General features: G+C 47.7%; 1 protein-coding gene across 1 annotated transcript in view; it reads right to left on the bottom strand.

Moving 5' to 3' along the window:
- Positions 1–4206: 4206 nt before the first annotated feature.
- Positions 4207–21640, bottom strand: part of Plb1 (phospholipase B1) — a 97854-nt gene continuing 80420 nt past the window's right edge. The window contains exons 45-53 of the mRNA XM_023711025.1: positions 21170–21221; positions 20228–20308; positions 18197–18262; positions 17759–17856; positions 16376–16454; positions 15252–15356; positions 14246–14341; positions 6082–6156; positions 4207–4616 (exon numbers count right to left, since the gene is read on the bottom strand). Of these exons, the coding sequence (XP_023566793.1) occupies positions 4413–4616; positions 6082–6156; positions 14246–14341; positions 15252–15356; positions 16376–16454; positions 17759–17856; positions 18197–18262; positions 20228–20308; positions 21170–21221 (856 nt within the window). The 3' untranslated portion in view covers positions 4207–4412. The remainder of the gene's footprint in view (positions 4617–6081; positions 6157–14245; positions 14342–15251; positions 15357–16375; positions 16455–17758; positions 17857–18196; positions 18263–20227; positions 20309–21169; positions 21222–21640) is intronic.

The following is a 21640-nucleotide window of genomic DNA, read 5'->3' on the forward strand; positions in this document are numbered from 1 at the left end:
TCTTCAAACTCTAAATTGAAATTAAAAGTGAAGTACTACTCCCAAAGACATTGCTCAAAGCTACCAATACCTCAAATCAGCAACTCAAAAATGATCTAATAAAAAATAGAGACCAACTTTTTTTTTTTTTTTGCGCCGAATGCCTTCAAGGCATGACTGGCTGTTTGTGTTGTGGGGATCGAACCACAGCAACCTGAGCCTGACTGCTTTGTTGAAGCAGCCACTTAAAGAACTGAGCTAAGGGGCAGGCCCCCATAAGGTTTTTTTTTTTTGCTCCGAATGCCCTCAGGGGTGGTGTGGCAGGCTGGAGTGTTGTGGGGATCGAACTACAGCATCCTGAGGTATTTTTTTAATTTTTTAAAAAGTCTTTCAATCAGTATGATCATTTTACAAAACTCTTGAATCATATATTGGAGTCAACACGGATACCGGAGTGAGGAAGGGAGCTAATTGTTGAAAACTTTTAAATTTATTTTTAGCTCATTTAATTCTTACATGAATCTAAAAATCCATGGAAATTGCTTCTTTGATCTGTAAGATCAGGAAAATAATAGCAGTTCATTGGGTTATTGTGAGAATTATTGAGTAAAACAGATTGGCTGCTACAAAGCAGTGTCAGGTACGCAGTCAACACACAGTAAGCATCGATTCCCAAAGTGCCTCGCCTATGGCTCGAACACACCTGTTGAGGTTTATTTTTCTTTAATAACAATAGAATGTCTAGGCTCTCATCAAACAGTTCTATCTGAACTATTTGAATAAGTTCTATTTGCACTTCTTTCATAAATCTGCCTATTTGTATAAATGTATACACGTTGAATGATGTACAGGACTTAATGCTTGATAGTAGTAGCACATAGTTACTTTACTGGTTTATGCATTTTGTATACTGTACTTTTGGTTACTATCTTAGAGTGTTCTTTCTACTTAAAGTTTACTGTAAAACAGTGTGCTGCATTGCACCGGCAGTGTCCTAGGATGTCTTGTGTTTACTACATCTGTTGATTTGCATCCAGACCAAGTTAATTGGTCTTGGTCTCTCAGGTTGTGTACGTCCATTCCATGATCACAGGGACAGAATTACCTAACATTTCTCAGAACATATTCCTATCCTTATGCCACACATCCAAGGTCTTTCTTCAGCGCTACTATTATGTAATGTTGTGGGACCAATCTTGCCTGTTGTTGTATCCGGATCTTACTTACCAGGATTGTTTATTTACTTTTCTAATTAAAAGACTTATTAGCTGCTATAACTCCTCATACTATGCATGCTAGCAACAAAAATCATTGTCTCTATGGTTAATTTTTAAAAATCAGATTACTAATCAGAGATGCTTGAGTTCTTCAGACCAGTTGGAAACAGACGGATGCTGGTGCCATTACTGCCTTGCAAAGACCATGACTCTCTTTTCTAGATTCTTATTTTACACCACATTTATTTGCAATTTGGCACCATTCATTGCTCAAGTTGACTGTTTTATATTGTGGGGCTCTTCTCCTGCCTGGTTACTAGCATTCATTTCTAGTGTGCAATGAAAGTATAACTGAGCCAATGCTCTCTTCTCTGAGCCATGGTTTCCTTGTCCATAAAAAGTATATAGGGCCAGGGAGATGGCTCAGTGGCACAAGCGCCTGCCTGGCAAATGCAAGGTCCCGAGTTTAATTCCTGGTGCCAAACCAAACCAAACCAAACCAAACCAAACCAATAAACCTTTAAAAAGGAGGACTGCAACAGGGATGTGTAAAGTGTCCTTATTACGCACTAGGGTTCCTGTCCTAGTGTAAGTGCTGAAGCCATGCATATCAGCTTTTATTGGTATATTTTTCTTTGTACTAATCTTTTCTCACTAACACTTTTAGTTCCAAATCAAAGGTAGCCCCATAACTGTCATAGCCACACAAGCTATCAGGGACAACTATTACCTCATTCCCATTTCCATAATGTCCTTCTAATCCAACCACATGGCTCTTCCATCTTCACTTTTCATTCCTTTCTTGTCAACATTTGCTATACACACCATGCCCATCTTTCTCTCTGGCTAGATGGCATCCCAGTGTGTGGCTATAGTATGGCTTGTGGTGTTGGTCCTAACTAGCCTGAATATTTTTCTAAAAGAGAATCATGGCACATAGAGTATCTCTTACTTAAAATACTTGGGACCAGAGGTGTTTTGGATTTGATATCCTCAAGCCCCAGATTTTGGAATAGTTGCATATATATATAGTGAGACAGCTTGAGGATAAACACAATATTCATTACACTTCACATACACATAGCCTGAAGGTGATTCTATTCTATACAATATTTTCAATATAGTTGTATTTACCAAGAATCAAACTCATCACACTGAGTTTGCCAGGCAGGCACTTGTGCCACAGAGCTACATCACTGGCTCAGCATCCCTGTATTTAGATTATGGTCCTCACATGAGGCCAGGTGTGGAATTTTCCACTGTGGTAGAGAGTTAATGCTCAAAAAGTTTCAAGTTTTGGAACATTTTGGATTTTTGCATTAGGAAGGTTCATCTTCTATAATACCACCAGTTACAAGTAGGTGCTTAAATGTAGTTTTGAGTTTTGGATTTTCAGAATTTATCTCGTGGGAATTTGGATCTGGTTTGTGGTTGTGTCCTTCTAGAAAGGGTTTTTTCTTTATTTTTGTTAACCAGCCTGGGGTCCCCTTTTACATTTTTTCAGCCTGCATTATTTGGATAGTGTGAATTCTAACCCTCAGGCCAGGTCAGGGTAGACTTGTACTTCTAAGTTTTAGGTATCTTTGAAGTGAGACTACTAGAGGAATAGGAACCGATGGGGAATAAAAGTGTGGTTTTAAACTCCTGGATTTAATAGCTTATCTCGATTGTGACATTGTTCTAAGGCTCAAGTGCGATCTAGGATGTGTGACTCCAGGTCATCACACCTTTGAGTCCAGAGGAGGGGTAGCAAAAGGTGTGCTGCTTCTATGTGCAGGGACAGAAATGGAAGCTGGAAGCCTAGGAGAACTCTGAGACCAAGAGTGGGTCGTTCTCCTGTCTTTCCATGAAGAGAGAAGATGATGATCTCTCCCAAGAGGAAGGCAGGCAGTCGTCAGCTCCAGGTCCCTGCCCAGCTCCCTGGGCCCATCTCCAGGCCCCTCTTTTCTATCTGTGCCTCTTTTCTATTAAGAGTTGCAGAGTACTTTTATACCCAGTAGCTGCTTTTTCAAAAGTTGTGTGAGGAAAGCAAAGTGGATACTCTGAGACACTGGGGTTCGCCCCCCGGAGCTGCGCCGTTTTACTGGTGTGCTGCGGTTCCTGACTCAGGTTCTTTGTCATCTTAGGCTTTGGGTCAGAGGGTTGCTTAAAACACTGATAATGTCTATCACCCTGGATTCTTTGTTTTTATTGGGTGAAATGTACATGGCCCATGATTTTTTAAAGTGAACAATTCAGTGGCATTGCGTGCGTTCACAGTGATGTGAATCACTATGTCTACTTCCAAAACTTCCATTGTTTTCTGCCCAAGCTTCTGTGAAGAGCAAGAGAGAGACTCGGTATGAGGCATCCAGGGCATGGCCTCAGCCCCAGTAGGAGCTCAAGAACAATACAGGCTCAGCCTGTATTTTTAGACTCTCTCTAGCTTTCTTTCAGAGACCTAATGTATAACTAAGAATTATTGCCTAAATTTAGCACCTGAGAAAATCAGGTTGCGGGCACATGACATACTCTTTTCCCTCCTAAAATAACACATCAAAATTGCCCCTTTCCAGAGACATTTTTCCTAAGTTTCTAAAATGGCCAGAAACATCTACCTATGGACGCTCCAGGACTTAATTGCATGCTGTCATAGAGCCTCTTATTTTTACAGTTTGTGTTCTTGGTCAGGCTGTGACACCACAGTCTTAGAGATTCCACTCTACTCCCCATTGTCCTGGACACAAAACAAAACAAGCGGTGAACAAGTATGTGTTGGATAGATTCCTATAGTGGCCAGCCAGCTCCCAAAGTCTAGCTACTACCTGGTGACCAGCATTTTTATAACTTCTAAAATGGTGGTTTTGGCAAGAAAGGGTTCTTTTATGTTGGTGTTGAGATGGGGCTGGACAGGGCCAGCCCAGGCTCTGGCCTGACTCCCTTAGGCAACTGTGCCCAAGACAGGACTGAAGAAGCCTGGGCTCCCACACCTATGTGGTCAGCAGGAGGAGCGTGAGGGCTGCAAGCAGGCTAAGCTGAAAGCATAATGGCTTTGGTCTTTATTAAATTTGCAGTGCCAAGAACAGGGCCTGAAAGAAGCCCATGGGCCCAGCAGTCATGATGGCCCCTATGGCTTCCCTTGTCATGGAGGGTTGAAGCTGGTGGCCAGAGCTGCTGCTGTAGGGGGCTGGTGAGGGGTGTAGCTGGGTAAGGAGGGTGAGGATCTCCTCCTGAGGCCTAGAAGCCAACAACATGCAGGTTTGCTGGGGGAGCTTTCTTCTGGTGACATCTACGGTGTCTCCAAATGCTCATGATGAGGATGCCGAGTAGAAAGCCACCTATTGCTGCCACTGGCACAGCCCCATGGAATGTAGCAGAGGCTTCTGCAGTCTGGTCTGGGAATACCCAACTATTCCGAAGGGTGTAGAGATAAGGACTCCCCTGCAAAGGAGGATAGGAGGGTCAGAGGATAGGGGTAAAACTTATCCACTTGTCTCTGTGTACTCAGCCCCCAGCCCTGGTCAGCACAATAATCTTGCAATTTTCCATAGCCCTTGTTTATAAAGGTCCACCATTTACACTGTGCAGGAAGCTTTTCCACAAGGAAGGGTCTCTTTGGTGGTCAACCCTATCCATAACCTCCCTTATCTTCTTCCTAGCATCTCCTTTCCTATCAAATCTGTTTTTGAAAGATTAGAGATAGGTGCCAATCATGAGAGTCATGGTGGCAGCTGGTAGAGCTCCCACTGTGTCTTCCAGATCACTACTATTCCTGCCTTCTACCCCAGGATTGCCAGGAATCCTGGGGAGGTCACTGCAGGACAGCTGGTTCTGCAGTGGGTTAAAGCAACACAGGGCCAGCCAGGGAGGCATCTGGGTCTGCCTTCCAGGTCCTTTCTTCCTTCTTTTCCCCTCTACTTTCTCTGTCTCAGTGTACACTAATTGAGTGCCTCCTGGGTAGATCCATGAACCAGGAGCTGAGCTGAGCATCTGAGGGTCAGAACAGCATATCTGCTATCACTGCCCAACAGGGAAGTGAGATGCACACAGAATGAAACACAAAGGAGAATGTATAAAAGCAGAGAAGGGAGATCAACACAGGGGTCCTTCTGGGGCAGGAACGGTAGAGTAAGACAGGGTGGGATCAACCCAGAGATAGTGCCATCTGGGCTCAGAAGGAGTAAACATCTCCCCAAGCACAGAGGGGAGGTGAGCCACTAGGAGCAGATGGCAGAAGGGAAAACACAGATGGAATCCAGGGGTGCATCTGGGAAGTGGGTCCATTTGCCAGGAGTGTAGAGTATATAACAGAGGGCGTGGGCTTCCTCTCTGGCCTCCTCCAGACCTGGGCAGTGGGGCCCAGGCAAGGATTTCAACAGCCTGGTTTGGCTGGGGTTACCTCCTAGGAAGCAAACTTAGAAAAGGGGGAGAGGACAGCTGGAGAGACAGAGTATGGTCCCACGGAGGGAAGTAGGCATGGAGAGGGAGAATGAGGACTGGTCTTCAGGAAGAGACACCGCATCTTTGTTTTAGAGACTCCACATACTTCTCCACATACTTTGTTTTGGAGACCCCACATACTTCTTCATCCAGCTCCACTTCTAGTGCCTGCAGAGCTCCTCCATGTGTGTTTAAGACCCAGGATGCTCAGGCCTCTCACTACAGTAAGGGGCAGCTCCAGGCACTAGGGCAGCACTCACTAGCTGCCTCCCTCTGTGACTTCCTCACATCTTCCCTACTCAATGGCTACCCAACCCCAAGAAGCTGGAGCATTCTAGTGACAATGAGAAGAGGGGGAGAGTGCAGTAGGATGATGGTGAGTGACAGTGTTCAGAGACCTACAGGGGCTCCTCTGTGCCTCAGGAGGAGGAGCTTCACTTTCCCTGACCAGCAGGGTGTTACTCACAGGCGAGGGACACTTGAGTTTGGCTCGGCTGTAGGTAAAGTTGTTGAAGGTTGTCTTATGGCCCACTGGTTCCAGCTGGAGACAAAAAAAAAAAAAAAACACCTTAATTCCCTCCCTTTCATAGCGTAGGGTGGAACCAGAACATGGCAACACCTATGGCAAAAGCCAGCAACTCTGGGCCAGACTGGAAGTGGCTTCTGGTTCAGAGTGATGAGTTTGAGTTTCCAGAGCAGGAAAGGACCCTGCGTCGATGCCCCAGGATTCACCCGGGAAGACACCGAGGACCAGGAGACAACGACCAGCTCAGAGTCCACAGCACATTCTGAAAAGACTGAGACCACAACATCCATCTCCTGGCTCCTTCTGTGGGAGGCTATGATTGTGGACACCGTATTTTCAATTTTCTAAAATGGTGATGATCGTATTTACCAACTTTTCCAAGTGCGTGGGGCTAGTCAGTTTCAGGACAACTTTGAAAACATATTGGTTACCATGACATTCTTACTGCACTTGGCTTGACAATCTTAAGAGACTGGAATTTTCTGACGAGCTGCTTTATGTGTCTATTCCCACAGATGAAAGGATTTACTTGAAATATCCCTGGAACTAGTTGTGCTTCACTGGGGGTTCTGCTGAATGCTTTCCATCTGAGGAGCCTCCGAGAAGGAGCTGAAAGCTCCTTAAAACAGCACCTTGAGCCAGTGGCCTGCCCCTGCCCCATGGCCTGCCTGGGGAAGAACAGGCTCGGCACTTTCACCGGGGTGCTGACTCTGTCCAGAGTGTCTGTTTCCTGCCTCATCCTGATGGCCAGAGTGGAGGTGAAGGTACTCTGTCCGAACTGGTGACCACACCCGGCCCATGACCTCACTTTCTGTTGTCTTAAGGCCTCTTGCAGTAGTTCCTGAGTAACACAATTAGAGGAGGAAGGGCGACTTTCGGCCTGGGAGAGACGCCACGGTGACTCAGCTGAGCACAGTGGGCAGATGACCAGGTCCTGCCAGCAATGACCTCGCAGGGCCACACAGGCTACTTAACATCCCCAAGGTTAGGAACAGGTGCTGTAATGCTGTTCCAAAGGCTCCAGGAACGGTTATTGTGAGCATCAGATAAGAAGGGGGCAGGAAAGCACGTGTGAGCTAGGGCTAGCTTACATACGTAAGACAGCGTCATTTCCACGTTCACAGAGCTGCGGAAATGCACTCGTGTTCTAGCATAGTAGAACCACCCAGGGCTGACTGGTGGCTAAAGATCAGACTAGTATATTCTTAGGAATACCCTGGGAATTAACTGGCACAGAGGAGGGCTGTGATCCGATGGGTTGGTGAGCACAGCAGTTCCTCCGTTGTTGCTGGCCCCTTCCCACTGGCTCCCATCCATTGGGCCATTGTCCCATTCTTGCCTCACGCCCCCTCTACTGTCTTGGCTGTTGCTCTCTCTTGACTTCTTGAGAGTTTCCTGTAGTCCTCACCTGCCCTGTGCACCCTTCACCTCTCCTGCCCCTTTCAATTGGTCTGCAGCGTCTGTTGCTTAATGGCAGCCGATGTCACCAAGGACCTCTGTGTGGCCAGATGTTTTCAGCAGTGCTTGTCAAAAATGACTCCTCCCTTGAAACACTCAACACTCTAGGACCCTGGAGAACTCCTCTACTCTCTTCCTTTCCCTTCATCAAAAGGTGGAATGCACATCCATGGGTTTGCCAGTTGATGCCACACTCTTCTACTTGTTCTTCTCAGGGAGTTTTTGGTTAATCCCATGGGCATGATTATTTTTGTGTTTTAATTTTTAGTTTTCACATATGAGAGAAAGCTTGATTCTTGTCTTAATGATTCTGGATTTTTCCTATAAATGACAATTTCATTTCTTTTTCATGGCTGAGTAATATTCTGTTATTGGATATGTTTATCTGTTCATGGAGGGGAACTAGGCCAACTCCACATCATGGCTATTGTGAACAGATTCACAACACACACACACACACACGCAGGTGTCTCTTTTGTATGCTGATATGATTTCCTTTACATAAATGTGTTTAGACATTTCCTTTAGAGAGCTGGATCATTTCGAAGTTCTGTTCTTAGCTTTCTGAGGAATCTCCATATTGTTTTCCACAGTGGCTGTACTAATCTACATTCCCACCTGCAGTGGACGGTGTTCCTTCTTCCTCCACATCCTTACCAGCACTTAATATTTGTATTTTAGGGAGGGGTCTACAGGGTGTTCAGGGTCTCACTACTAGATCGGACTCGTAGTGATCCGCCTGCTTACAGCCTCCCAAGAGCTGGGATTGCAGGCACGGGCCACCACGCCCAGGCTCAGTTGCCGTCTCAGCACACCCTGGGGGCGGGGCCTGCATGGCAGCCCTGGGGATCAAACTCAGGACCCCTGTGCCTGCTTGCAGGCGCTTTAATCCACTGAGCTATTTGGCCGGCCCAATTTATTTTATTTATTTATTTTTTAGTAGCCATTCTGACTGGGGTGAGGTGGAATTTCAGTGTAGTGTTTTTTTCTTTTTTCAGTACTGGGGATCTAACTCAGGACCTTATGCTTGCTAGACAGGTACTTATGCTACTGAGCTGTCTCCCCAGCCCTTCAGTATAGTTTTGACTTGTGTTTCATTGCCACCCAAAGATAGCATTTTTCCAAGTATTTATTAAACATTTTAAAACTGGGATGAGGAAAAGGACAAAAGAAAGAAGGGAAAAAGATATATTTATGTACATATGCAGGATAATTTGGATAATTCTGCTGATTTCTGCTGGTCCTTTGAATCTTATGCTTTTTATGACAGATCAGTGCTAGCCATATCATTTTTATCTTGTAATATTCAACCTGCCCTCATCTGTGAGCTCAAGACTCCAGTGTTTAGCAGCTCACCTGGTAGCTCCGTGGGTCTGTCTGGAAGGTAGCTCCCACATCCCAAGTCTAAAGTAGAACTTGATTTTCCCAGTAAGTGATGAATTTCTCTCTAGCAGTCAACCATTTGCTTAATTTCTCAGATAGCCCAAAGCAATAAGCCCTCCTTTGTTTTTCTTCTCCTTCCACTAGTCCCAACCATATCCTAAATCTGACCAGCAGCCTTCTCCTGTCTCCTCCTGCACCCTCGCCTGAGCCAGAGGACAAACTAGAACACAGCACTCTGCTGGTTAGAGCCAGCCAGGACCTGGCCCGTGCCCCTCTCTGATCTTGCTCACTTCCCTCCAGACGCGCCGGCCTGTAGGTTCCTCAGGCACTCCAAGCTCATTCCTGACCCCAGGCCCACACGGGTCCAATTTCCTCTCCCTGGAACATGGTGGCCCCAGACTCTTGCCTGCCTAGCAACCTACTGACATTCAGTTCTCAGATCCCTTGTCCTGTCTTCTGACTCTTCCATCCATGTCCTATCTAACTTTTATTTTTGAAAGCCCTAAATGTGGTCAGACCCTTTTGATTTATTTGGTCATTTGTTTATTACTTATCTTTCCCCCACTCTAATTCCACTCCCCTAGAGTGGGATGTCCCTGTCCTTTTCACTGTGGAATCCCTAGCTGCTGGAACAGCACTACCCCATTGCTGGGGTGGATAAATAGTTGTGGAATGAGTGGATGGGGGCATGGGAGGCACCCAGACCTATGTGGAAAGCTCAGGCAGAGAAGGTCTGGAGTGGCTGCAAGAAGTGAGCTGGTGTTTCTAGCACCAACCTTTCCTGATCCAGACACTGTAAGGCCTGCATTGTACGATAGATCTGATGGCCACCAGTCTGTCCTGGAGACCAAAGGCAGTCATTGAAGGAACTGGCATCTGACCTAGCATTGAAAGGAGGCAAGGAAGTAAGAAAGGAAACCAAAGATAAGGTAATGAACAAGTGCAAACACACACAGGCGTAAGACTACACAGGTGGTGGGGGAGCTTGCAGGAGCTACCAGACTGCAAAGTGGAAGCAGAGGTGGTGGGTACAATGGCCTAAAAAGTGACTCTGGGCCAGGTCCCAAAAGGCCTTGCATGCTGCACTAAGGACCTGGCCTGCTTCTTCTGGATGCAGAACCCTTGGAAGCCTGGAGGCAGGGCATGACCCAGTCGGGTTTCCTTCTATATACATCATTTGGTTGCCCTGTAAGGACAAGATCTAAGAGTGGTTCATAAACCCTGCATATCAAAATCATCAGGGATTTTTTTTTATAGACTTGAACCCAGTATCCACTCTAGATCAATTAAATTAGATTCTCTGGGAATAAGAGAAGCCATCATTGTTTTTATTTTTTGATTTTTTAAGTATTCTTTATGGAAGTTAACATATACATGGAAATAAGTAGAAATCACTGGTGAGCAGCTGATTAATTTTGATAAAGCATATATATTAACACCCAAACCAATAAACATAATACCACCAGTATTCAAAAGCCAGTCCCTAACTTTATCTATCCATTCCCAGTAAAAGGGACCCACATGCTGATTCTAAAATTATACGGTAAATTGCTTTTGAATTTTTTTTTTTTCTTCAAGAACCGGAGCTTGAACTCAGGCCCTTGCGCTTGCCAGGGAAACGCTTATTCCACTGAGCTGTCTCCCCAGCCCCTGCTTTTGAATTTTGTCTGTTTTTTCATGTTATTGAAGTTTGCTGATTCTTGATGCATGAAGTATCCCATTGTATTGCTACCCAATGTTTTATCCATTCTGCTGTTGGTGGGGAGTTTGGGGGCTTCTAGTTTGGAGCTATTATGAACTATGGGATTTCTTGTAAGCATGTTTTTGTTTAAAAGAGAGGAAAAAACCCTATAAAAATGATACATAATTTCAAGACAAGATGATAGGAAAGTAACAGTGGCTATTACATTGCATATCGTTATCTTTAAAGTAGTTGATCAGATGACCAGACACAGGGGCCAGGGAGATGGCTCAGTGGAATAAGCACTTCCCTGGCAAGCCCAAGGGCCTGAGTTCAATCCCTGGTTCTACAGATGACCAGACACAGGCATGCAAAATTGATCAAACAACGTAAACCTAACTGTTCCTTTCAATGAATGGAAATTGGTGGCCCAATTTTCTTAGCTATCATGTTTGTATATACACACATCTTTGCCTCCTTCCTTCTTTTCTCTTTTCCGCCATCCCAGTTGTTTCTTCCTTATGAGAAGCTTCTTTCCCTTTCCTCATGTCTACTGTACATTTTGGGTCTTATTTGTTCTTTCAGTTTCTTACACTAGGGAGACAATATGTTTACACATATGAGTCTGATTTATTTCACTTATGAAGGTGGTCTCTAGTTAGAGCTTCATGTTAATCTGCCTTTATAGCTGAGTAGAGCTCCACTGGATCAAAACAGCACATCTTTTTTATCCATTCCACAGTTGATGGACATTTGTGTCTTTCGATGGAAAACATGTATAGCCTTCCAGCAGGATAATTGTTGGGTCTTGGTAAGTACATATGTTCACTATTGGTAGCCATGCTAAAGGGCTCTCAAGTGGTTTGGAAGTCACTGTCTTTAGAAGCCCCCAGGTGATTCTAATATGCAGCCCAAACAGAGTTGCTGTTGTAAGGGCTATAAATCTGGGGACAGGAGTGACAATTAGGAGATATAACTATTAGCTGGAGTAGGATTTTAGAGTAGGGAAAGCAGGCAGCAGTAGGGGAACAGATCTCAGAAAAAAGGAAAAGGTCTTTACAAGAAGAAAAAACAAGGCAAAGGAAGATAAAGACATCTGGCATTGCTGGTATTTCTGTCTTTGCCTGGGGACAGTCTCTGGAGAAGGTGGTGTGAGCTATTAAGAGAGGAGGAATAAGAAATGAAACAGCTTAAAGTGTATTTGCTGCTGCCCCAGTAGGGTACCCTGGGAACATCCGCCAAAGCCTGCAGACACTATGTCATCGGACTCAAATTGTGAGACATGAATTCACTGGCTATATATGTGTTTATCAGGTTGGGAGCAGAGGGGAGAGTGGCGATGTACCCAGGCCACGAGAAAAAAACGTGGACCACTGGACTCTCATCCCTGCTGTACCGCTGACCAGCTGTGCGATGCTGGGCAGTTTACTTTGCATGTTGGCACTTCAATCACAAAATGTTCCAGCTAGATGACCTCTCAGATGTATTCTAGCTCTAGCAGCCTATTATTTCTCTGATGTCATTCTAGGGGTGAAATTCCAGTAAGAAGGTGATTGAGAAAGTTGGCACAACGCTCTGTAGCCTTATGTCTGAGATGGCTTGGGCTGAAAACACTGCACTCTGCAGTCATTTCCCCAAATTATACAGCACAGGATGAGAAACTCTAGGATGACTCTTAGTTTTATTTTACTTTGTTTCTGTTACTTTTATATGTGGGGCAATGTTGAGACAACATCTGGGCAGTTTTGTCACCAATAGGGCTCTATGGTATTGTCTACCTTTTCTTTTCGTATCTACAGCTCTCCTTCCTATCTGTATGAAATAAAAACCTCCCAGCTATGAATGGGAAGAATTGTTAAACTGCTTTGGAACAGAACTGGTTGGAACTATACTGCAATTAATTCAGTATAAGGAGGAGGTGGAACCAGTGGAGTGTGTCATGTTTGAGTCATTGATGTGGCCAGAATCCCAAGAGACTTCTGGTGCGTCCCAACTTTAAGCAGGTGTAGAATTTCACCCAGATAGGAAGGCTGGAATATCTGGAAGAAAAGGCCAAGGGCTTGGCTTTCCTGGATCATCTTAGAATCTGTGGATTCCTCTGAGGTATTGGGGGTGAAATGGGACAGAAAATGTATTTCTACTCTTTGGGAGAATTTCACTGACTCACTCACTCTACTGGGTATTGAACCCAGGGCCTTTGCACTGAGTTATACATCCAGCCCTTTTAAACTTTTAAATTTAGAGACAAGGTCTTGCTAGGTTGCCAGTTCTCCCACCTCAGTGTCCCAGAGTTCTAAGATTACAGACATGTGTCACCACACACAGATTTGGGGGTAATTTTAAAAGGAATGGAGACATGTGATTTAGCCACTGAAGGACAACTTGACTTCAAAACAAACTCTATAAAAGAAACCTAACTATTCTCAAAAATTATATTTTGCAAGCTTTAATTTTAAAAAATACCATGGGGATATTTTGGTGGCAATTCAGAGTCCTGGGTGAAAGTATGTGATGGAAAATTTGAGAAGCGGGCAGATAGATGATGTCAACAGAAGGAAAACCCCAGGACAACACAAGCAGAGGAAAGCTGAGTCTGCAATTATATAAGCCAAGGATAAAACCTGCTCACATGCTGCTGGGAGAAGAGGTTGTTAGTGAGGAGGAGGCGGGGTAGCTAGGGAGAAAATCAACATTTGTGAGTCAGCTGAGGAAGATTCTGGACATTTGGTTGAACTGACAGGTGTGGGAATATTTGCACAGCAGTGGTTGGCAGAGACACCATAGGCTTGAAACTGCAGTAGAAGGAGCAGAAGCGTAGACTGTTTAGTCACCATGGGAGAAAGGAGGGAACATGCAGGTCAGCGTGGGGATCGGGTTACATGCTGCGCCTAGATCAAAGGAAGCTACTGGATTGGGAAGGTGCCTCATTTGGTCTGAGCAAGAGGATGCAGGTATTGGGGGCCAGCCAAGTTCTGCAAACACAGCTGATCATTCGCCACCTGTGGCCAGCCACAGAGGGCTGAGGTGAGGACAAGGCCAGGTGTCCTTGTGGACCCTGGGTGGTGTGCTTCTTTTACAAGGTTCCCTCCCCCCTCCCTGGAAAGGACTGGGAGAATGAGCTGTGTGGATCTTTCCCTTTTTCTGTCTAAAGAAATAATAGTTGGAAGCGTGAGATGGTAGCTCTGGAATGCTAATAGGGCTGACGTATGCTGAAAGCTAATTACTGCGTTGGCTGCTGTGTACACTGATCTCAACTGATATTCTGTATGGTTTTCACTGTTGCATAGATGTTAATACAGATGGCCGAAGAGAGCCAAGGTCATACAGGGAGGGCAGGAAGACTAGCATTTTTACTGAGTCTATCTGATTGCAGAGTTATCCTCTCGCAGTGCCTAGGCATGACTGGGAGCTGCATACACACGGGCAGATCCTGAAAATAGCACATCAGGACCAAGGAAGTATGCCACCACCATTGAGAGCTTTGGGGAGAAAGGAGTCATGTGAGTAGGTTTGTCAGTGTGGAAAACAATAGCCTCAGGTTGTCCCCCTTGACACGAGTCCACCAGCTCCTTAGTCACTCACCATGTTGTTCCAGAGCGCAATGGCCATCTCTGCATGACCCCGTTCTGAGAAGTGAAGACAGTCTTCAGAGAAGAAGGTGAGGTCAGTGCTCCCGAGCTGCGATCAGAGACAAGGTTACCATCCTCGCGGGGACCCCGCTCCTCTCTCCTCCCAGAAGGTGCTGCCTTGGGCTTTTCTTATCTTTTCTTTTCTTTCTTTCTATGTATTTAGTACAGGGTTTCATTATGCAGCTCAGACTTGCAGTGATCCTCCCATTTCAGCCTCCCCAGCGCTGAGATTTACAGGTGTGTGCCACCACGCCCGGTTTCAGTGGCTGGTGCAGCGTGCTCCGGGTGGGGCCAGCACAGCATGCGGTACTGGGGATTGAACCTGGGTCCTTGTACTTGCCAGGCAGGCGCTTAGACTGCAAGCTATCTCCTGACCCTAGCATTTCTCTTTGTCCTTTCAACTCTGCTGCCAACTGGTGGGAAACCTCCCCAATTTTATAACTTTTTTAAAAGTATATGAATTGTAGTTACCCACAGTCCATCTCTTTTCTGGCATGAAAGTTGAAAAACAATAATTATAATGTTGGGAATCTGTCCCTGCTATCCTAATCCAGCAAATCTGAGGGTGGCATGGTCACTATTGATTTTCTTTCTTTCTTTCTCTCCCTTTCCTTTTCTTTGTCTTTTTGAGACAGGGGTCTCATTATGCAGTTCAGGCTGGACTTTTTGCTCACTTTGTAGCACAGGCTTGTCTTGAACTCACAAAGATCCCCCTGCCTCAGCCTTCCCAGTGCTGGGATTATAGGTGTGTACCACCACCACAGCTAGCTACTATTGATTTTTTTTTTTTCTTTCCAGGCGTGTCTATATTCTAATCATAACAACAAGAAGGCAGATAAAGCAGTGCTTGGGAGCCCAGATGATGACGATAAACACAAAGCCCACTTAGACGAAGGAAATGCGCCCATCACCCAGGCTAGGTCTCCATCTGTAGCCTCCTTGCGATGCCGGCAGCTCACCTCATTGAGCGGGATGAGAGTGTTCTGGAAGAAAGGCTGCACCACAACTGCAAAGTCCTCGTGCTGCAGGTACTTGTGTTGGTAGGAGAATGTGGAGATGCCACTCTGGGGGTGGGACAGACTGCTTAGGATGGGATAGGGAGGGCCTACTCCTGCTGCCCTGGCTTGGTTGTGACTGCAGGCAACCCAGCCTAGTCAAAGGCGACTTAAAGGAACAACACTGGTGTGACCCACACTCACATTCCTCCTGCATACTTTCCTGAGTACATGCTTCCCAGGGGCTGTGCTGGCTGCCAGGGTCCGAGCTGAGCCCAGTGACCCTGCCTAGAGGAGCTCCCCACCCCTTCCATTCCAAGGCCCAGCCCCACCTCACTGCATACAGAGGCCAAATAGACCCAGCTTAAATGGGGAGCATCTCAGACCAGCCCCTGAAATGTCCATGCCCTTTGGTGGGTGAGAATTCATGGTTGTTGGATTTGTTTAGTGCCCAAGCATGGAGTGTAAATGAAGTACACTAGATCGACTTATCCTCAAGGAGTTTATCATCCATCTGGGAAAAGGAGACAAGATGTGGAAACATAAGAACAAGAGAGGGCCCTGAGGCCCATCACGTGCACACTGAACTTGATTTGGAGAGAACCTTTCCAGAGGAAGAAGGTTTGCTCCTGAATATCATTGGGTCGTGTCCAGAGTGGGTAGAATAGGAGCAGACACGCATGAGCAGGAGGGTGTTGGGGAAGGTGATAGTTAGGGCCTTACGGAAGGGAGAGTGGAAGGAAGTGAGGAGGTTGGAGGCAGGTGCAGCAGTTGCTGTCCCACCACCTCTGGGCACAGGTGTGGCCCATGCCACAGGTTCTGAGTGGAGTTGAACCCAGTGATTTGAGTATACCCTGGAGCTGGGTGTTGTATCTGCTCAGGGATGATGGGAAATTCTCCCAGCTTCCACTTTGGCATCTCTCCCTGCACTCTTCCCTGGCCTTGCTGCTCAGTTAACCTGGAAAAATATTTCGGGGGCTTCTGTCTTTTAGGGAGTGGCTTGCTATCAGTGAAGCCTGCTGAACACACAAGTTCTGAGTCCTCACTTGGGGCATGCATGAAGGACAGCAGAGGGTGGTGGGGCTCACCTGGAAGTTCCAGTTCACTTTCTTCAGTTCTTGGATCACTGGGGAGTTTGCAAAGTGTCTGAGGCAACTGCAGTTGTTCCTGGGAGAAAAGAACTCTGGTGGTGAGGCTCCGTGGGGCAGCCTGGCCCTGTCCTCATGGGAGGCTAACATGGGCCCACAGCCACCCACAAGTAGCCCAACACACACTTGCTGATGCTTGTACCCAGGAGGGCACTCAACTATGCTTGGTGGAAGACTCAGCACCTGACTGGGATCTCCTCAGGCATGGCTGCCCATTGTCTTTCTCCTTCCCATGCCTGTGGCCTCTGGGGTTTCTGAAGCTGGAAGGAGCTAGAGCCTCACTAAGACCACTATCTCTTCTGGTACAGAACCATTCCTCATCCTCCCAAGCCTCTTAGCTCTACCTCTGAGTGCTTATGACTCCACTACATGGAGGGCTCCTACATGGGCAGGCTCTTGGGGCACCAAAGAGGACCAACAAGCTTGACACAGCCCTGATGCAGTGGAACTGGATAGCAGCAGATTCTGAAGAGACATTTCACCGGGTGTGTGTGTGTGTGTGTCCCCAACAGCTGCATGAAGCAGGTGAGCATCTTCACATTCAATGCATTTGACTTCAAACAGGACTGCTCAGCCACCTGCAGAATCTCCTCCCCCATAGCAACACTCACACAAGTTCTGGGAGCCCCTCCAGCCTCAAGGGGGTATCTTCCTGCTAGCACCCCACTGATCTTTGTGTGTGTGTGTGTGTGTGTGTGTGTGTGGAACCGGGGATTGAACTCAGATCCTTGCGTTTGCCAGTCAAGCGCTTATCCTACTGAGCCATCTCCCCGGTCCCACCCCACTGATCTTTAAGGAACTCTAGTCCACCACAGGAACTCTTGCCTGGCCTCCAGTCCAGCTTTGACGCACAGAATAAAAGCTCCCATTTCCCAAGAGCCTGCAGCAAGATTTCCTGCCAGCATCCCATCTACCTCGAGAGGAAGCTTTCATCCCTATTTATGGGTGAGGCATAGAAGAGTTACACGGAATCTGTTCAAAGTCCTATCACTTTTCAACAGCAGAGCCAGCACTTGACAGTTGGAACTGTCATCTGTGCTCACTGTCCAATGCTGCCTTTCTGTGGAGGGACTCTCCGAGGTTGGACTTGGGAATCACAGAAATGATGAGCATTCAGGATCATTTGGTCTGTTTTGCTTGACAGAAAAAGCATAAATGAAGGGACTTACAGGCAGCAGGCATTCATTAAGGTAGAGGCCTCTGTTGAGTGACTAAGTTGGTGGCTGAGTACTCCCATCCACCCTCTGAATAGGCCCACCCAGCTCTCCTCGGGGCCCATTAACCCACCTCTCCCAAGTACCTCACTGCGACCTGCTCACTTACTGAGCTGCCAGCTGCACAGTGCATTGCCAGCTGTCGGGGCCCTGGTGCAGGCCAGCCAGCTCCATGACCCCCACCACATTGACAAGAGTCCTCGGGAGCTGCAAGAAATGGAGAGGTGGGCTTCACGAGTCCCTAGGCAGTTGTGGGGAGAGGTCACTAGTGCCCTCCTTTATCGTGTGAGAAACTGAGACAGAGACATCCCATTGCTGGTAAGCCACAGGGCCTGGCTGCAAACTGGCTGCTGTGAAGCCCAGTCTTGTGGCCAGTTAGAGTCACCTCTGTGGAAGAGCTAGGGGCTGAGGCCCTCCCCTGCCAATCAGGGGGCCACTCATGGTGGGGCTCTACTCCAGTGTCTCAAGAACACAACTTGCTAACCACACCCAGGGTGGGAGCCTTCCCCAAGGTGGGAGCACACATGTGGGCTGCTGCTTTTTCTACCTCTTCATAGAGGATGTCCAGGGCCTGTTGGATCTGCTGGACATACTCCTCGGCTGAGTGGTCCTCCTGTGAAGAGAAAAGGGGGCACTCTTCAGCCCCCAGGTTCTACTCTCGGGGAAACAAGAGCCCAGGCAGGCCTTGGGGTCTTGAGTAGAGAGAGAACAGAAGGAGTTGGGTGGTCCTGGCCTGTCCTTGTTGCTGTTGACCCAGAGTCCTACCCTGACCCCTGCTAGACACAATGTACAATTCCCACCCCTGCCCTAATTCACAGGATCTCAGACCCAATGCAGATTCTTACAATGCTGGATCAGACTCAAGCTTTTGTCTAGGCTAATCTGTCACCTGATGTTAGCCTTCTGTAGTCACTTATAGGGCCCCTGAGGACCACATTCTTTTTCCTTTAGGCTTTGACCCATGCTGGTCCCACTGCCTTGAATCCTTTGCTCTCTTTCATCCTCTTGACTTCTGTGCCCTATAACTCAGCCAAGAGTATCCTTCCTCTGACCCATCTCTCCAGCTTGAGGCTGATCAGAGGTGCCTTAAAGCACCTTGCAGAATATGTGTGGGGTATATGGGGTGTAGGGTAGGTGCTAAGCAAATTGCCCCGATGATTCTCAGGGCTTTGCTTTACCGAGGGAAGAAGACAGTCATAGTATTGTTTTAGATATGGTTGGGCTCCCGAGGAAGTGTCAAGGACACTGACCCAGAGCATGGGTACCGCCTGAAGTATTCATGCCAAGAGACAAATGTGTCTGCAGGAGGGAGGCACAGGGAAGCTGCACCGGGTCTCAGGGCAGGAGGTGGGAGCCCAGGACACCCATTATTTTTTTTTCTTGAGACAAAGAGCTGCATGTGCTGTGTGCTCAGTTCTGGCTTCCTGCTGGACACAAAAAGTGCTCTGCAGGTATCTGATCATGGGTGAGGTCCTACCCACAGCTACCAGAAATGGTGCTGAGATTCTGGGTTAAAGTAGAAGTAAGATGGCAATCAGAGCATGAGCTGGGAGATGTGTGTCTCCAAGAGCCTGCCACTTCTTCCTTCTTCAAACTTGGCCTGAGTGACCTGGTGGTGCCTTTGGGCCCTTGTTGTAAGTGCATACTCTCAGGAGTACAGACCTGCTGTTCACATGGGTGACAGGTGTGCTGGGGCTACAGGGCGCATTTCCCTACTGCAAGTGTCCATGGGTAGCTACAGGTCCTGTCTGGGTTCAAATTAACCTTGCAGCACAGGACACAGCAATATTTAAATCCCCGGGAGGCTGGATCCCTGCTGCCTTTCTAGTCTGGGCAGCCAGGGAGAGGACTCAGGGGAAGAGGCTTAAAAGTTTACTGGAATGCGTGTGTGTAAAACACAAGGAGCCATAAATGCCTCCTCCCCCACTCTGTAACTGTCAAACATTATACCAGCACCTGAGTCAAGGCAGCTGCCTTTTTCTGGCCAAAAAAAATATAGGATGTCCCCAACTTAAAACAAGATGTATTCCAAAAGTTAGAGCTTCCAAAAGCCTGTAAGTCTGGACATGTTTCCCTACAGAAATATTAGGAGCAGGGCTGTGTTCCCAGGCCAGCCAGCGGAGGCTGCTTAACTCATGACGGCCCTGGTGGGCTGTGAGCCACACTATGAGAACAGGCTCCCCTTTATCTGCCCCATTTATGAGATTGTTTTGCCCCTGCCAAAACAGGGGAGGGACTTTGAGGCAGGCACAGAATAGGGAATCACTGGTCACCTGTCTGGATACCAGGGATGAGTATTTGTGTGTCTCAGAGAGGGCACTTCTGCAGCAGTGCCAGCAGACTGGGTCCATCTAAGTCCTTCTAGAAATGGGGGCCACCTGGGCAGTAGGAAAGGCCCAGCCTCATCTACTGTGTACAAACCAGGGGCTGTCTGGGCCGATTCAGGGCCCAGGAGCCCAGGCAGGTGTGACTCCTGTGACAGAGGAACGTGAGTCAGGGTCAGGACCCTAGCCAAGAATAATGCCAGAGGTCACTAGCTGTGTTCTCTGGTTCCCAGGGGTGCTGCTTAGGGGCCTACCGGATCTTCGCAGTAATGACATAAGTCACTGCTGCCAATGAAGAGGGTGACCAGCTTCCAGTCCATCTCCAGGTTGATGTCCTGAGGGGGGAAGATCCCAAGTTTAGTCCTGCAGAGGGGCTCTGTGCAGGTGGCACTCACCAGGCTACCCAGCCAGCTCCTCAGGCAGCTTCCATTCCCTTTGCATCATAAAAGAGAAGGTGAAAGTGGGGTCTCCTACCCTCACAGTGCCAGGAGGAGGAAGCTTCACAGAGAAGTGGTAGTTGTGGGGTTCTATACCCACAGGGGATTGGGGCACTTTCCCTCTGCAGTGCATTTCCTGGAGCCCCTTACAGACCGAGAGGATAAGCAGCCTCCAAAAAGGAATCTAAGGCTTTCAGTGGAGCCAACAGAAAAGATGAAGCTGGAAGCCAGAGCCCAGAGTTGACTCTTAGCAGTGTCCTGTGGGCCTCAGTCAGGGGAGAGAAAGGAGGGGGAGCAGCTCACATGAACCCACAGGTGAGGTGGGGTTGGCCCGGACCCCCAGCCCTCTAGCAGTGGCTTCCAGCTCACCCACCACCCTAACAGGAGTTCTGCCAAGGAGCTCCATTCCAAGGCAGAAACATAGAGCATCTGAAAAATGTGTGACAAGAAGTTTCAGAGACCGGGAGGGCGAGCGGGAAGGAGCAAGGCTTGGAATGAGAAGCCTATTTTTAGCACCTTGTGTTTATATAACAGGACTCTGAGTAGAGGGGGGAGGCTGCTGGAGGCCAAAGCCATGATCCAGGCCAACTCTCTGCTCCTCCTCGCCTTCCCGTAGTTGGCTCTAGGGGCGTGGGGACCAGGGGAGCCCTTGTGGCTCCCATGTAGAGGTAAGCTGGGGCAGCAGGGCTGTCACAGGGCCCTGCCACCTCCCAGCAAGGATATCGTACCTTTTTGGGGTAGTTCAGGGTCAGTACTTACAGTGCTGGTTTTCATTCGCTGTACCAGGTCTCGGGCCTGGGCCGGCATGTCCCTAGGCAGGGAGAAGAAAAGGGACATCAGAGGTGCTCAGGAGAGGTCCAGCGTTGGACTTGGGTCTAGGAAGAGCGGCGCTTCAAGACAGTGTTCTGCCAAGGTTATTGCTCAGAACACATCGCTCTGCTGTCTGCTCTCCAGAATCCCAACCTGTCATGGATTGCGGGGTCACATTGGCCCAGACCCTGCTACCCATTATCTGTAGCCAGGGCTGAGGACTTGTTGGCCATTTGGGTTGGGACTGATCAACCTCCCTATCCTGGGTTTTCTCTGCTGTGTCCTCAGGCTTGGTCATTGCATGCTAACCCTGTTCCTTACTCAGTTGTCTATTTTAAAAGTAATGTCTGGACATTTTTTTAAGATTATGATACAGGGGCCGGGGAGATGGCTCAGAGGTATAAGTGCTTCCCTGGCAAG

This window comes from Octodon degus, unplaced genomic scaffold (genome assembly GCF_000260255.1).
Source record: "Octodon degus isolate 3935 unplaced genomic scaffold, OctDeg1.0 scaffold00019, whole genome shotgun sequence".
Classification (NCBI taxonomy): domain Eukaryota; kingdom Metazoa; phylum Chordata; class Mammalia; order Rodentia; family Octodontidae; genus Octodon; species Octodon degus.